The 14,216-nt window shown below is 37.2% G+C and overlaps 1 protein-coding gene across 4 annotated transcripts in view; it reads right to left on the bottom strand.

Moving 5' to 3' along the window:
- LOC145259810 (coiled-coil domain-containing protein 13-like) overlaps window positions 1-14,216 on the bottom strand; it is a 161,652-nt gene that overhangs the window by 35,227 nt on the left and 112,209 nt on the right. For all 4 annotated transcript variants that reach the window (XR_013864211.1, XR_013864213.1, XR_013864212.1 and 1 more), the window contains 2 exons: window positions 7,849-7,986; window positions 590-666 (listed from right to left, as the gene is read on the bottom strand). Coding sequence is in view for 1 of the 4 variants with exons in the window: in XM_080117603.1 (XP_079973729.1) it covers window positions 590-666; window positions 7,849-7,986 (215 nt within the window). In the remaining 3 variants the exon portion in view is untranslated. The remainder of the gene's footprint in view (window positions 1-589; window positions 667-7,848; window positions 7,987-14,216) is intronic.

Here is a 14,216-nt window from a genome sequence, read left to right as displayed (position 1 = left end):
ATTCTAAGAAATCAACCCCTGGTCTGGACGTGTGTCAGAAGCAGAGACGTGTCATTGAATTCTTCTATGCAGGAAAAAAAATTAAGCCAGTTAATATTCACCGGCGCCTGTTGAACGTTCACAAAACTAATGCAGTTGATGTCAGCACACTTAGGAGGTGGGTTCGTCGATTTCAGAGCGGCGACAGATATGTGAGTGATAAAATGTGCTCCAGACTTTTATAACCGAAGCATCAAAATAGGTTGGCAAAAGTGCATTGAGAATGGTGGTGACTATGTAGAAAAATAAATTCTGGAGCACAAAAGGTTGCATGTTTCAATGATACCGCTCTCGTCTAAATAGCTCTTCAACGTTTTAGTTCTTGAGTAAAAAATAAGGTTTTCTTTTCGAACGACCCTCATAGCATTTTCCTTGGTATGTGATGCTTAAAATAGCAAAAAAACCAACAAACTTATAAATGAACGAAAACCAGCAAATTTATGAATGAACGTAAACCAGCAAATTAATGAATGAACGTAAATCAACAAATTTATGAATGAACGTAAATCAACAAATTTATGAATGGACTAAGATAGAAAGACAAACATACCTTGCTTTTGAACTCTCAAATTTGCCTTTAAGTGAAGTGTGCTGTTCTTGTAGTTCCTTGAGTTCTGCTATTACCTTCTGTGTAGAAAGAACAAATAACAAAAGCAAAAAGGATTTTAATATAAAGTTTTAATATAATCAATTAAATTTTCAAAATCATACGATGCACAAGCATCGACTGAGAAAGCGACTGAGAAAGAGATAACAATACAATTTCATAATAAAATGATAGTAAAAACCAACAACTACTTGCCTCCGCTGAAGAGGTTATGTTTTCAGTAGAATTTGTTGGTTTGTCACTGTTAAGTTTTGAGACATTGTTGAATAAAGATGGTGGCGTAGTTCAGATCAGTAACCAAGATGGCGACCAAGAATCAAATGTGGTCCGTCGCGTAGGTAACCTCTTAAGTTCTGAGAAATTATGTTGAACAAAGATGGCGGCGTAGTTCAGATCAGTAACCAAGATGGCGGCATAGTTCAGATCAGTAACCAAGATGGCAGCAAAGAATTAAATGCGGTCCGTGACGTAGCAAATGGCGAACTGATTGAATCCAAAATTCGACGATTTTTATAATAATTTTGCGACGTTTTGATTGGTTGTTTAGCACAGCCGTTGGTTATAAAAATGATTGGCGAATCCATTCGTCTCATACCCCCCATCAGAAGTCAAAAACATTTTACAGTCACTATGTTTGTTTGTTTGTATATAACCTAGTATCCACATCACTTGACCAATCATTACCAACCTTGGTCAAAAGATCAACTATGGTATAACTTAGAACTCATATAATTTGGGGATATCTAAGTAAAAAGCCAAAGGTCAAGGTTGGAGAAATAACGTGAAAATCACACTTTTTAATCAGAGAGACTCACTACTTGGCCCATATCTTAGGTAATGAAGTTCTTCATTTTATATAAACTTGACAATGTAAAGTTAGATCATGGTTGATGTTTTGACAAAATTTTTATTTCCTAATTTGATTGCATGAGTTTGATGCTCTTCGATGACATTAATCCCCATGCAACATTTTAACCTGATCAGATATTTTTCAGTTATCAACGTTTCCAGGACATAACTTTAGGAATACTTCATACAATATAGAGAAATAAGACTTGTACCCATCCTTACGTTGTCAGGCGAAAGTATGTAATCATATGACTGACTTGTTCTTGTTAGAAATGTAAATGGCATGAGAATAAGTAGCTAATGAGGATTTTGATCAGGACAAGATCACAGTGTAGTATCTGTTCCGGCAGATGCTGCAAGCTATGACAAGCTATGACTAGCTATGACTAGCAAAGACCAGATGTGGGGGCAACCCCACATGCCTGACCATTAACCAGCTCCCATTTCCCACCTCTCGGGAGCTGGTCCCCTTTTTCCCTTCCCCCTCCCTTCACTCCTCACATTAAAAATCGGCCTAGTGCCTAATTTGCTCGGTGGGGGAGCAAATAAATACCATCTGTTCCGGCAGATACTGCAAGCTATGACTAGCAAGGACTAGCTATGACTAGCAAAGACCAGATGTGGGGGCAACCCCACATGCCTGACCTTTAACCAGCTCCCATTTCCCACCTCTCGGGAGCTGGTCCTCCCTTTCCCTTCCCCCTCCCTTCACTCCTCACATTAAAAATTGGCCTTGTGCCTAATTTGCTCGGTGGGGGAGCAAATAAATACCATCTGTTCTTCAGATGCTGCACTTCAATTTCTTGTTCTCTGTCAGTAGAGGAGAAATCTTTCACGACTGAGACAATTTTTATTTTTGTTCCTTTTCTCCACATTAAAAAACGACCCTGGTGTCTAACTATTTCCCGGGGGGGGCATTGTAAATAGGAACAAACTACCTGTGACAATTATCTTGACAGCTGGAAAGAAAAACAGGTATAGATTTTTTTAATATGTGCTCATTAAATCCTCAGGTTTAGCAATAAAAATACTATTTCAAACTTACGTGTTACATATTAATAAAAATGCTATTTGAACAACCTGGTCTGATAGCATTAGGACTCAAGTATAAGTCCTAGTACTGATTATCATAATGATATCTCACTACTGATGCAATTCTCTATCTATATAAAAGCCAAGTACGTCCAAGGATGGAATACTGCTGCCATATCTGGGTAGGAGCTGCTAAAAACAGCCTATCCTGCCTTGACTGTGTACAAAATAGACTTCGTGGCTTAGTGGGGGATGCCCTTTTCTCTACCCTGCGACCTCTCTCCCACAGAAGAGACGTTGTGATCCTATCCTTGTTTAATCATTATTCCCATGGCAGGTGCTCGTCTGAACTCCAATCTCTGGTCCCCCCTCGCCAATCGTTCACGAAAAACACCCGTCTAGCTGAATCCACTGTGAAAAACTTCCCCCACTCTTTATCTGTGCCTAAATCAAAACGTGGATTCCATGAACAAAGCTTCTTTCTTAGAACTGCACGCCTGTGGAACTCTGTTCTGTCTGCCTGCTTCCCACCTGACTACAACTTGGATGTTTTCAAGTCCAACGTTAACAAAATCCTAATGAACCGCCCCCTTAAGTAAACACTTCATTAAATCTCCACACAAACGTACTGTACTTGCAATAACCCTTATCCCTGAGTGGCTTCCGGGCCTTGATAAGTGGTGACCACCCAATAACAGCCATTTTATTTTATGTGAATCAGCATGGTATGACTTTTGACCGGTTCGATGTCCACCCATACAACTGCTGTTGTTGGCATTGGTTTCCTTGTTTCTTTGGAGAATCAAAGAATGACCACCGGAAGATCGCCAGCATCCATACGTGAAACAGATGCAATGGAATTGACTGGATTCATTGAAACATCAGTTTTCATTAGATCACTAGAGTTAAGCAACATTATACCTGGTCAGTACAACATTCGGGTTATAAATTTTTCACATTTTTTCGTCTGCTTCAAATATATATAAAAATCAATTAAAATGTTCTCGGCTTTCTGGAGCCAGTTTTTGCACAGAATTGAGTAATTTGGTATGAAAAACTACAGTTTTTTTTATATTCCCCGTTAACAGTTTCTGCTTTTTCTAATCAGTTTCATGATAACTTCTTTCATGACGTTTCTGAATTTTTGAGATGAGGATTGGTTATTCGTATTATTTGGATTCATCGGACTACTGTTCTCATCTTGAGTGTGATCTTCACAACGTTTCGGTCGATGTAACCTTCGACCTTCTTCAGGTGTATCTTGTCGAACTCGGGAATGTTTCTGTCGAACTCGGGAATTTGAATGGAATTTCGAGCGGAACCCTTTATTTACTTCACATTCCCAAGTTCAACAAAATACATCTGAAGAAGGTCGGAGGTTACATCGACCGAAGCGTTGTTAAAATCACACTCAAGATGAGAACAGTAGTCCGATGAATCCAAAAAATACGAATAACTTCTTTTACTGTTTCCGTTTTCCAGCCTTGACTTTTACGTGTCTGTCATTTGTGTTCTAATTTTTTCACATTTTCTTTTTTTCTGTTTTTTACTTGGAAGTCAGCACTTATTAACGCACAAAAACCACTCAAGGATAGGGATTAATGAATATAAGGTGGTGGTATAGCAATCGTTAATGGTGTAAACTGGGTAGAATTTGGATTATTTAAGAGGACGGCTCAACAAGAACATGTTTACATTGGATTTGAAAGCTACCATGTTGTATTCAACCAAGAAGCAAGCCAGCGGAACAGTGTTCCATAGGCAGGCAGTTCTGGAAAAGAAGCTTTGTTCATGGAATCTGCGTTTAGATTCAGGCACAGGCTGAGAGTGGAGGAAATCGTATATAACGGTTGTAGCTAGTCAAGTATTTTTTTTGTGTGTGAAAGTTTGGCAAGTGGGAACCATAGATTGGAATTCAGTTGAACATTTTTCTATCTGCTGTAAATATTTTCTCCAAGATGAGGTCTGGAATTAATTGAAATTTTTTTCTGAAATTTTTTTTTTTTTTAATTAATTTGTTCTGTATTTCTTTATCTTTCTTTCTTTCTTTATCTTTCTTTCTTTCTTTATCTTTCTTTCTTTATCTTTCTTTCTTTATCTTTCTTTATCTTCTTTCTTTCTTTATCTTCCTTTCTTTCTTTCTTTATCTTTCTTTCTTTCTTTATCTTTCTTTCTTTCCTTCTTTATCTTTCTTTATCTTTATCTTTCTTTCTTTCTTTATCTTTCTTTCTTTATCTTTCTTTATCTTTCTTTCTTTATCTTTCTTTCTTTCCTTCTTTATCTTTCTTTATCTTTCTTTCTTTATCTTTCTTTCTTTACCTTTCTTTATCTTTAAGAAAGATAAAGATATCTTTCTTTATCTTTCTTTATCTTTCTTTCTTTCTTTATCTTTCTTTATCTTTCTTTCTTTACCTTTCTTTATCTTTAAGAAAGATAAAGATATCTTTCTTTATCTTTCTTTCTTTATCTTTCTGTATTTTTCTTTATCTTTCTTTTCAAATGTGAAATTCATACAGTGCTTTCACATACATTTTAATTGTTTCGACATGCTGTAACTTCGTATGAATCAGCAACAACTTTTTATGACCGGCTCGATTCTCTTGTCGGCATTGGTTTCCATGATCCTTTCCAGAATCTTAAAAGAGAGACCGCGTGAAGGTCGCCAACATCCATAAGTGAAAAAAAAATGCTATAGAATTAACTGGCATAATCATGTTCACATTAGCTCGCTAGAGTTAAGCTATGTTAGACCTGCTAAGCACCAAATGGGTGGATATTTGTTGCTTCAATATGGTTGAGAGGGGGGGGGATAATATATATAATATGATAGAATTAAGAAAACATAAAAAAATGTAGAAATTTTTTCGGCATGTCCACTCATCAGTTTTAACGGGTTTATTTATAATATAAAGAGCAGATGTCTGTCTGTTTGGCTAAAACTGATAAAATACAAAACAAACACCCACAAATTTGGTATTTTCTTGATCGGTGTTGCCCCGAATGAATAATATCTCAAATTTAAATGAAAAAATTATTCATTCTTTAATCTCAGCTGATGCAGGGGGAAATTGGTTTCGCAGCAGACTAACTAAAGGGAAGTAAGTGATTTTTTAATTAGGAAGTTACTTCTCTTATGCTGACTCATTCCTCCAAGAATGTTTAAAAAAGAGTTGCCTATGTGTATATGTCTATAGAGGGAAATAGGCTGGACAGAGAAGAAAGAGGATAGGCGGTAAAAGGGTGGAGGTGGAAAGAAAGAGCAGGTTTATAGAAAGCTTACACTTTTTCCTTGGGCAACTCCAGTTAGCCCTGCTAGTTCACTATAAAAGTAAAGTTATATAAATCAGTATGGTATAAGTTTACTGACCCGCCTGATTCTATTGTTGATATTGGTTGTAATCATTATTTCTAGAATTGGATACTTATGGGAGGGGCCACATGAAGGTTGCTAGCATCTATAAGTGGAAGTCAAGCTTTTCTTGGCCTTCAGGCCGGGATCAAAGTGTAGTATCTGTTCCGGCAGATGCTGCAAGCTATGACTAGCTATGACTAGCAAAGACCAGATGTGGGGGCAACCCCACATGCCTGACCATTAACCAGCTCCCATTTCCCTCCTCTCGGGAGCTGGTCCCCTTTTTCCCTTCCCCCTCCCTTCACTCCTCACATTAAAAATCGGCCTTGTGCCTAATTTGCTCGGTGGGGGAGCAAATAAATACCATCTGTTCCGGCAGATACTGCAAGCTATGACTAGCAAAGACCAGATGTGGGGGCAACCCCACATGTCTGACCTTTAACCAGCTCCCATTTCCCACCTCTCTGGAGCTGGTCCCCTTTTCCCCTTCCCCCTCCCTTCACTCCTCACATTAAAAATCGGCCTTGTGCCTAATTTGCTCGGTGGGGGAGCAAATAAATACCATCTGTTCCGGCAGATACTGCAAGCAAAGACAATATGTGGGAGCAATCCCACATATAAGACCTTGGTCAATGTAGGGGCAACCCTTCATACCAATTGTCATTATCCAGCTCCCCTACTCCCCGGGGAGTTGGTCCCCATTTACCCTTCACTCCTCACATTAAAAATCGGCCTTGTGCCTAATTTGCTCGGTGGGGGAGCAAATAAATACAGCATCTATAAGTGGAAGTGGTGCTATGGAATTGACTTTATTCATATTAAGTATAATCACATTGACACACCGATTCTCATTAGATCACCAGAGTTAAGCAACGTTAGATCTGGTCAATAGCAGATGGGTGACCATTTGAGAATACCAGGTGCTGTATATGCAAAGACGACAACAACACCTTGCAAAAAATAACGTTGTTAAAATCATTTCCTCTAATTCAGATATACATGCGCTTGAGGATCGTTTGTGAAGTTAATATTCCCTAGAAACTTTCTCTTATGCAAATCCGTATGGATCAGCATGCTACAATTTTCTTTTGGCCCGCTTGATTCTGTTGTTGGTATTTTTTCCCCTGATTCTTTCAAGACACAAGTACTTACAGGAGGGAGAAACGGAACTGGTAGCATACTCCCAACTAACCTGACAATCAGCAAAATCCCACCCCTTCACTGCTGAGGTCTCTAGATATGAGAAGCCTCCTACTCTAATAGTGTCTTCCCTCAAACTACTAAAATTTGGAATTCCCTTCCTGTCTCCTGCTTTCTTGGCTGTACTAAATGTTTTAAATGTGATGTGAACAGACACCTTGATGCTCAACTCACCACAGTCCCCTGTTAGACATGATCTCAAATAGTATCCCATTACATTCAGTGGTAATATGCCTTGTTTGGGGTGAAAAAGAGTAAAAAAATAAAAATAAAAATTTAGTGTCAAGCTAGAACTATGAAGCTGACTGGATTTGAACTTGGCACACCTAGGTTGTTGGTTCACATCATTATCCAATTTATATCACAGCCATGCGTCAGAAAAGAAATAAAAATAAAATGCAAGAGAACTCTCGATTCAGAATGATCACCAACACACACTCAGCAGCAAGGCCAATGCAGACTCAAACAATAACATCAACTTGTACTCAACCCGTAACGCCAATATGAACTCGGCCGATAACATTGACATGGACTAAGAGCCACCTATGAAGCGACTGACAAATGATTCAAGTGTCATCCTTAGATCGCTCCCAGGTGACTGCATTCTCATAACCCACAGGGTCCAGTAAAACCTCACACACAACGTTCTTGGTCGCTTTTACGCATGTTCATCACAAGCCACCTGCCATCAAAGCTGTGAGAGGACAGGTTGTTCAAATAAGAGGTCATTTGAAAATAAAGGTTTCGATTTGGGATATGGAACACTTACCTCCTGGGCTTCTTTCTTTTCTTGTGCAAGTCGTCGAAGAGCCGGATTGGAATTGTTTCTTTCATTGGTTGAAATATCTTTGGAGACATTTTCAGGTTTCGGCTGTAATTCTTCAACTTGTTGTTTTAATTCAGAAATCTGCGGAAAACAAGAAACAGTTTACTAAAGACATTTTGTTTTTTACATAGGAGTCACCATTTATCAAGGCCTGGAGGGCACTCGAGGATAAGGTTTAATGAGTGTACAGTAGTCAATGAGACAATATCATAGGAAAATGTACTAATCGTTAGTAGTGGAAATTTGGTAAAATTGGATTACTTAAGGGAACGGCTCATCAAGAACTTGTTTACATTGGACTTGAAGATGACCAAATTGTAGTCAGCTGGAAAGCAGGCAAACAAAAGAGAGTTCCACAGGCGTGCAGTTCTAAGAAAGAAACTTTGTTCATGGAACCTATGTTTCGGTTTAGGCACAGATAAAGAGTGGGGGAATTATTGATAGTGGTTTCAGCTAGACGAGTGTTTTTTTGTGAAAGTTTGGCGAGGAGGGACCATAGATTGTAACTCAGACATCTGGAGAGAGTTCAAAGACTGTCTACTGGAATGATGCAAGAATTATGGGATTTTCCCTACAAAAACCGACTCAAGAAGCTTAACCATAATTATCCATGAGCACCAACGATTATGTGGCAATCTCACTTTGGCCTGCAATATCCTCAGGGCGTATTATTCATTCTTATGTCAGAAAGAAGTTTACACAGTCATTACCAGAAACTGCTTCAACACTGATTTCAATTGAAACAAAGGAAGATCGCTTTCTTAATCAGTATTTCTGGACATTGGACAGGTGGTGGTCTATCTGGGTGTTTCATTTTACTTCAGTCAAAGTTCTCAGAAACCAAGGGGGCCCCCTTCCTGGGACATTTGATCTCTATCTGAGATACATATAAATGATAATATTTATAGGAAAACCCTATCCAAATGAAAAAGCTCAAAATTCGAAATAGAGCATAGGCGTAGTGTAGCATAGTGCATATGAACGCGTAGGAAAATATCAGCAGCAGCAAAAGATGGCTGGCTTGTGAAGAGATTAGCAGCAGCAGTAGTCCAAAAAAGCAGATATGCAAATTATGAAGTGTGTGCAAAAAGGTAAAAAAAGAGAGAAAAATACACCAAATGCTAGGGGCAGAAGAAAAGTGGACATCGAAAAAAATGGGCATGTGAAATCGAAGACGAGAACAGACCAGCTGTGACCAGCATGCGGTCAAAGGAAGGAGAAACGTGAGTCAAGCTAGATGGACATGTGGCAGCGAGAGACTTTTTAAGTGGTGCCAAAATTAACGGTAATAAAAACGTTTTGTAAAAAAGAGAGAAATGCCAAACCGGATTTTTATTTATTTTTTTCCAGTTTTATTTTTATGAATTACTAAAGTAAAGTATAACGCCCTGCAACGTTATACGTATTTATTTTTGGAGCCGTAACTAGGCCTTTTAACATAAAAGTTTTAATATGAAGAAAAAAAGAAAGAAAAATAAGTATGTAGTAGAGATTTAGAAGGCTATCACAATGCGAGGAATGAAATATAGTCATTATTGGTAAAAGAAGACAAGAACAAGTGGTGATTTACAAATCAACAAGTACATACATATATGTCTATATATATATATATATATATATATATATATATATGTGTGTATATATATATATATATATATATATATATATATATATATTCAGTTGTATTAGGTAAAAATGTCTTACTTGTTATGTCTGCGACACATCCACCATTTGAAAAGGGAATTTTTTCCGAAATTAATAATGGATATTGTTGCAGACATAACAAGTAAGACATCTTTACCTAATACAACTGAATAAATATATATATATATATATATATATATATATATATATATGGACATATATGTATGTACTTGTTGATTTGTAAATCGCCACTTGTTCTCGTCTTCTTTTACCAATAACGACTATATTTCATTCCTCGCATTGTGACAGCCTTCTAAATCTCTACTACATACCTATCCCACACAATGCTTCAAGCAAACAACATATCAATCCAAAAGAAAAATAAGCGTTACCACAGAAAAATGCAGTTGCAAAAGAGGGGTGAAAAAAAAGAAACGCAGTCGGAAATAAGGACTTTAAAACAAATCTGGCCAAGAGTGGAGAACTTGAAACAAAAATGATATTACACCAGTCAGTGAGCACATTTATTCACTTTTTTATCTTCTTGTCTGCTCATTTTCAAATTTTCTTCAGTTACTGTCAGTCATATTTACTAGCTTTTTGGGATCGTGGTCGCCAATGTTGTTTTAGTCTCAAATAAGAAGGCTGTAGTTATACAGATCGGTTATGCATTATGAGAAGGCATATTGTTTCACACTCATTTTAACATAAAAAAAATAGCTTTTGTTTTAGAGAGAAATTTGGAATAACCCATTTTGACTTAACTTTTGGTTAGACTGTTTAAGTGGTATCTGTAGTTTTATTGTTATGAATTAATAAAGTTTTTAAATTTGAAAAATCTTGTCTGCAAGTTTTGCAAGACTGGAATAAAAGTTTAAACAATTATAATGCATGAAAAGTAAATATAACTACTAAAGTAAGTATTGAAAAATTAAAATAAGTCTAACTTTATTTCTATAAAGAATAGTAATTTTGATCTAAGCTTATGGGTCGTTTATAATTGACTATTAATCATGTCACTGTAAAAAGTGATTATTAAATATGAAGACATTGTATTTTTTAAACTTTTTTTTAATAAGAAACAGAAAATGAAAAGACACGCTCATTTTGAGCACAGGCTATGCTGACCAACTTATAAATAATTTTTTTTATTTGCAAGGTTTTTCACCGTGTCTGACGGTTTTGTTGGTTGGTATTTTACTACATGGATTCAGATAAATATGGAACACTGAAATATTAAAATATTAAGTAGTTTTAATTTTGAGATAAAAGCAAGACTGCATGACAGTTAGTTAGGACACTTGACATGAAGGAAATTATTCATTTTAACTGAAACTCTTTACGATGATAAGCCGCAACAGCTTGCATTGCCGCTATGGTAGAAAGATGAGTGCCTACTAAATATTTGGGGTGCTCACAGTCTTTGGTTATAGTAAAGGTGGATGTAAATAGTTACAAATATTTTTCTGTAGACAGTCCGAAAATTGTCGACAGTATTCGGACAATGGATCAAATTTCTACGGCATGCACACAACTTAGCCATCGAAAATTACTGACTGGACTTTGGTGAGTCAGTTTATGAACAAAAAAGCTTATAGGATAGTTGAAATTAGAGAGTATAGATGAATGAACAGTGTTCGCATTATATAGATCCGCCGATGCTTAATGATAAGGTTAAACTGTATTGTGACACGAAAAGGGGAAAATGCAATAATTGCTGTATAATGTTGATATCCAATTAAGTCGGGGGTACAAATAATGCCTCTGGCCCGTTGAGTCAGGTGTCAACCATAATTATCTCGAATAATCTCGTTAGAAGTGACTGAGCACTTAAGAGACAAAAAGTAGGCTGAAATTGTCATGAATAATCTCATCAAACAAAAAGGGGGTGTGGACTAAATGAAGGGTTAGATTAACTAGTGTTCTCTCAAATAATCTCGTTAAAAGTAACTGAGCAATAGAGAGATAAAGGAGTCATAGGACTAGGAACCATGTTATGTTTAGTCAAGGGTTTCAAAGAGTTTTAACCAAAACAAAACTATTTGAGCAGTTGGGCTTAAAAATCTATCAATGAGCAAGGAGAGATATAAATGTTATGACTGATAGAATATTGAAAGAGAATGAAGGGTTTATGTAAAAGAATAAGAAAAAAAGCTGTGCAAAAAAAAACTCCCACGATAAAAATATATGTATAAATGTATCTTGAAACACAATTATAATGCATGTGTTATGAAGACTGGCAAGAAGCAATAAACTGACTTCATTACTAAAATAAAAATATCCCGTTTCAGTTTGGTGAATTTGAAAAATGAACTCTCAGAAAACATGATGAATACGCCCCTAAATAATGATACCACCAAAAGCATATTGCGTGACACTAAGAAGGTTATTTCTGCTGAGGTGGTTGACTATTTCTCTATTTAATATGGATTCCAGCAACTTACTCATGACACACAGGAGACTTATTGGTCTGTACTGAAAGGGAGATGACTTTTCACCTGAGTTCTTAAATACATGACATACTAATAAGGTTTTCCAGGGTGTTGGAAAGCACTTCTCCTTAAGGCAACGTTTAAACAGTTTCGTAAGTATGGGAGCAAGTTCTGGTTGAAGCTTTTTTAACACTATAATTGGGATGCCGTCAGGGCCAGTAGCTTTACTGGAATCAAGGTTCTTGATTAGCTTGGCGACCTCACGCACAGATATTTGTATGTTACCTAGTGTGTTGTGTTATAGAAGGAAATATGGGCAGTTGATGGCCTTCATCGCATAGGGTAGAATTAGCTGCAAAATTCTTGGCAAATAGTTTAGCCTTGTCTGAAACTGAGGAGATGACCTCTGGTCCATTGATAATGGTTGGGATAGAAGGCACACTTCTGTTCAGGATCCTATTTGTTATTTGCGAAAACTGGTGGGAACCAAGCCGCTGATCAGCTACTTTGGATTTAACAGACTGGGCATATAGCTCTCTTGCATATTTTATTACTCTTTTACAGTAGTTGCTGGGGTTTCTGAAAGCAGCTTTAGTCTCAGTGCATCTATTACATTGGTAGCTATGGAAAAAGTGATTTCTGTGTGCGATGGCAGCAGCACATTCTGGGGAGAACCATGGCTGGCTGGCTGGTAGGTTTTTGTTGGAATTTTTTAGATGGTATGAATCGGTCTCTGCCTACAATTAACCATTCGGTCAGATCTGATACTATAGAGGACACATCCTTTTTAAACATGGAATGCAGAGGTAGATCAGATATAAATGTACAGAAGTTATCCCAGTCAGCCATAGAGTATCTGTATACAGTACGGTGGAGGGGTACGTCTGAGGACTTATTACATTTCATTTTTATCTTAACTGATACGATGGAGTGGTCGGAGGATCCTAGAAGAGAAAGAACGGAACATGAACATAGCTCAGGGGAAGTTGAGAGAAAAAGGTCTGGAAGGCTTGCATATTGACCTGTAGTATCAGGCACATGGGTGGGCTCGCAAATAATCTGAGTGAGGTCATAAGCAATGGCAAAATCATGACAGAACCTCCCTCATCGTCTGTCTTATTTGAGTGGGTCAGCCATTCCACGTTATGAACGTTGAAGTCACCACAGATGTGGATGTTAGCCGAGGGGTGTGCAGACAGGATGTGGTCAATTTTCTCAGATATGCTCTTAAAGATAGTAACTCCGCTGTTGGGGGCCGATAGAGGGCAAATATAAATGCAGTGGTGTAAGCAAGTGCAACCCGGAAGCACATATAAGGTAAATTAGGATCTTCTCTAGAGATATCCCTGCCACATGGGAAGCCATTTTTAATGTAGGCACATATTCCATGCCCATGGCGATCTTGGGGGTCAGGTTTAGATGTTAAGTTAGAGTATCCGTTAATTATGAACTCATCTAGGGAAGTGGTCGGCCCTATTCCAGTTTCGCTTAGAAAAAATATGTCCGGTGTCGTTATGATAGTTTTCTTGTGGACAGCTGTTGACTGTTCTTTGGATGATATTTGTTGACATTAGTAAATTTTTTATCTAATCATATACGTTTTAGATTTAAACTCAGAAAAGAGCACAGGACAAAGCATAACCTTTAACAGATTTATTCAATAACTTACAAAGCAAAACGGAAATGTTGAAGTCGCTGAATACATGATTATTAAAGTCAGTGATACACACTATTTTTTACCTCTCTAAACTATCTTGGCGTATCTCCTTCTTTATCAAGGACGATAACTCTCCATTCTTTGGGCCAAAGGAAATAACTCTATTATTTTAAGACCTTAGCAGAACAGGCATTTATCAAAAGTCTATTTATACATAATATATCAAATTGATTTGCATTATGTTGAGCAATTGTCGCTACTTCTTTCTTAGAATTACTTCTAGCTTCTATAAACTTTTGTCTGTTTGTATTGGACTTATGTCGGATAAATCAGTGGTATGCAATGGCAACTGCGCGAGTATAAGTAAACCATTGGGGAGAGTGGGGCTTGCTATAGAACTTATATGTGTTATATATATATATATATATATATATATATATATATATATATATACATTTGTAGTCATCTGCATACAGTCCTGTTTCGCTGTATTACAACTCATCAGTGCCGCTAGACTAGCACCTCTCCCAAGCCGAGGATTGAACCTAGAATCATCGTGTTGACAGTCAGCAGTTCTA

This window comes from Euprymna scolopes, chromosome 35, assembly GCF_053919585.1.
Source record: "Euprymna scolopes isolate OS-2025 chromosome 35, ASM5391958v1, whole genome shotgun sequence".
In the NCBI taxonomy this organism is placed as follows: domain Eukaryota; kingdom Metazoa; phylum Mollusca; class Cephalopoda; order Sepiida; family Sepiolidae; genus Euprymna; species Euprymna scolopes.
This window is presented reverse-complemented; position numbering and strand designations above follow the sequence as displayed.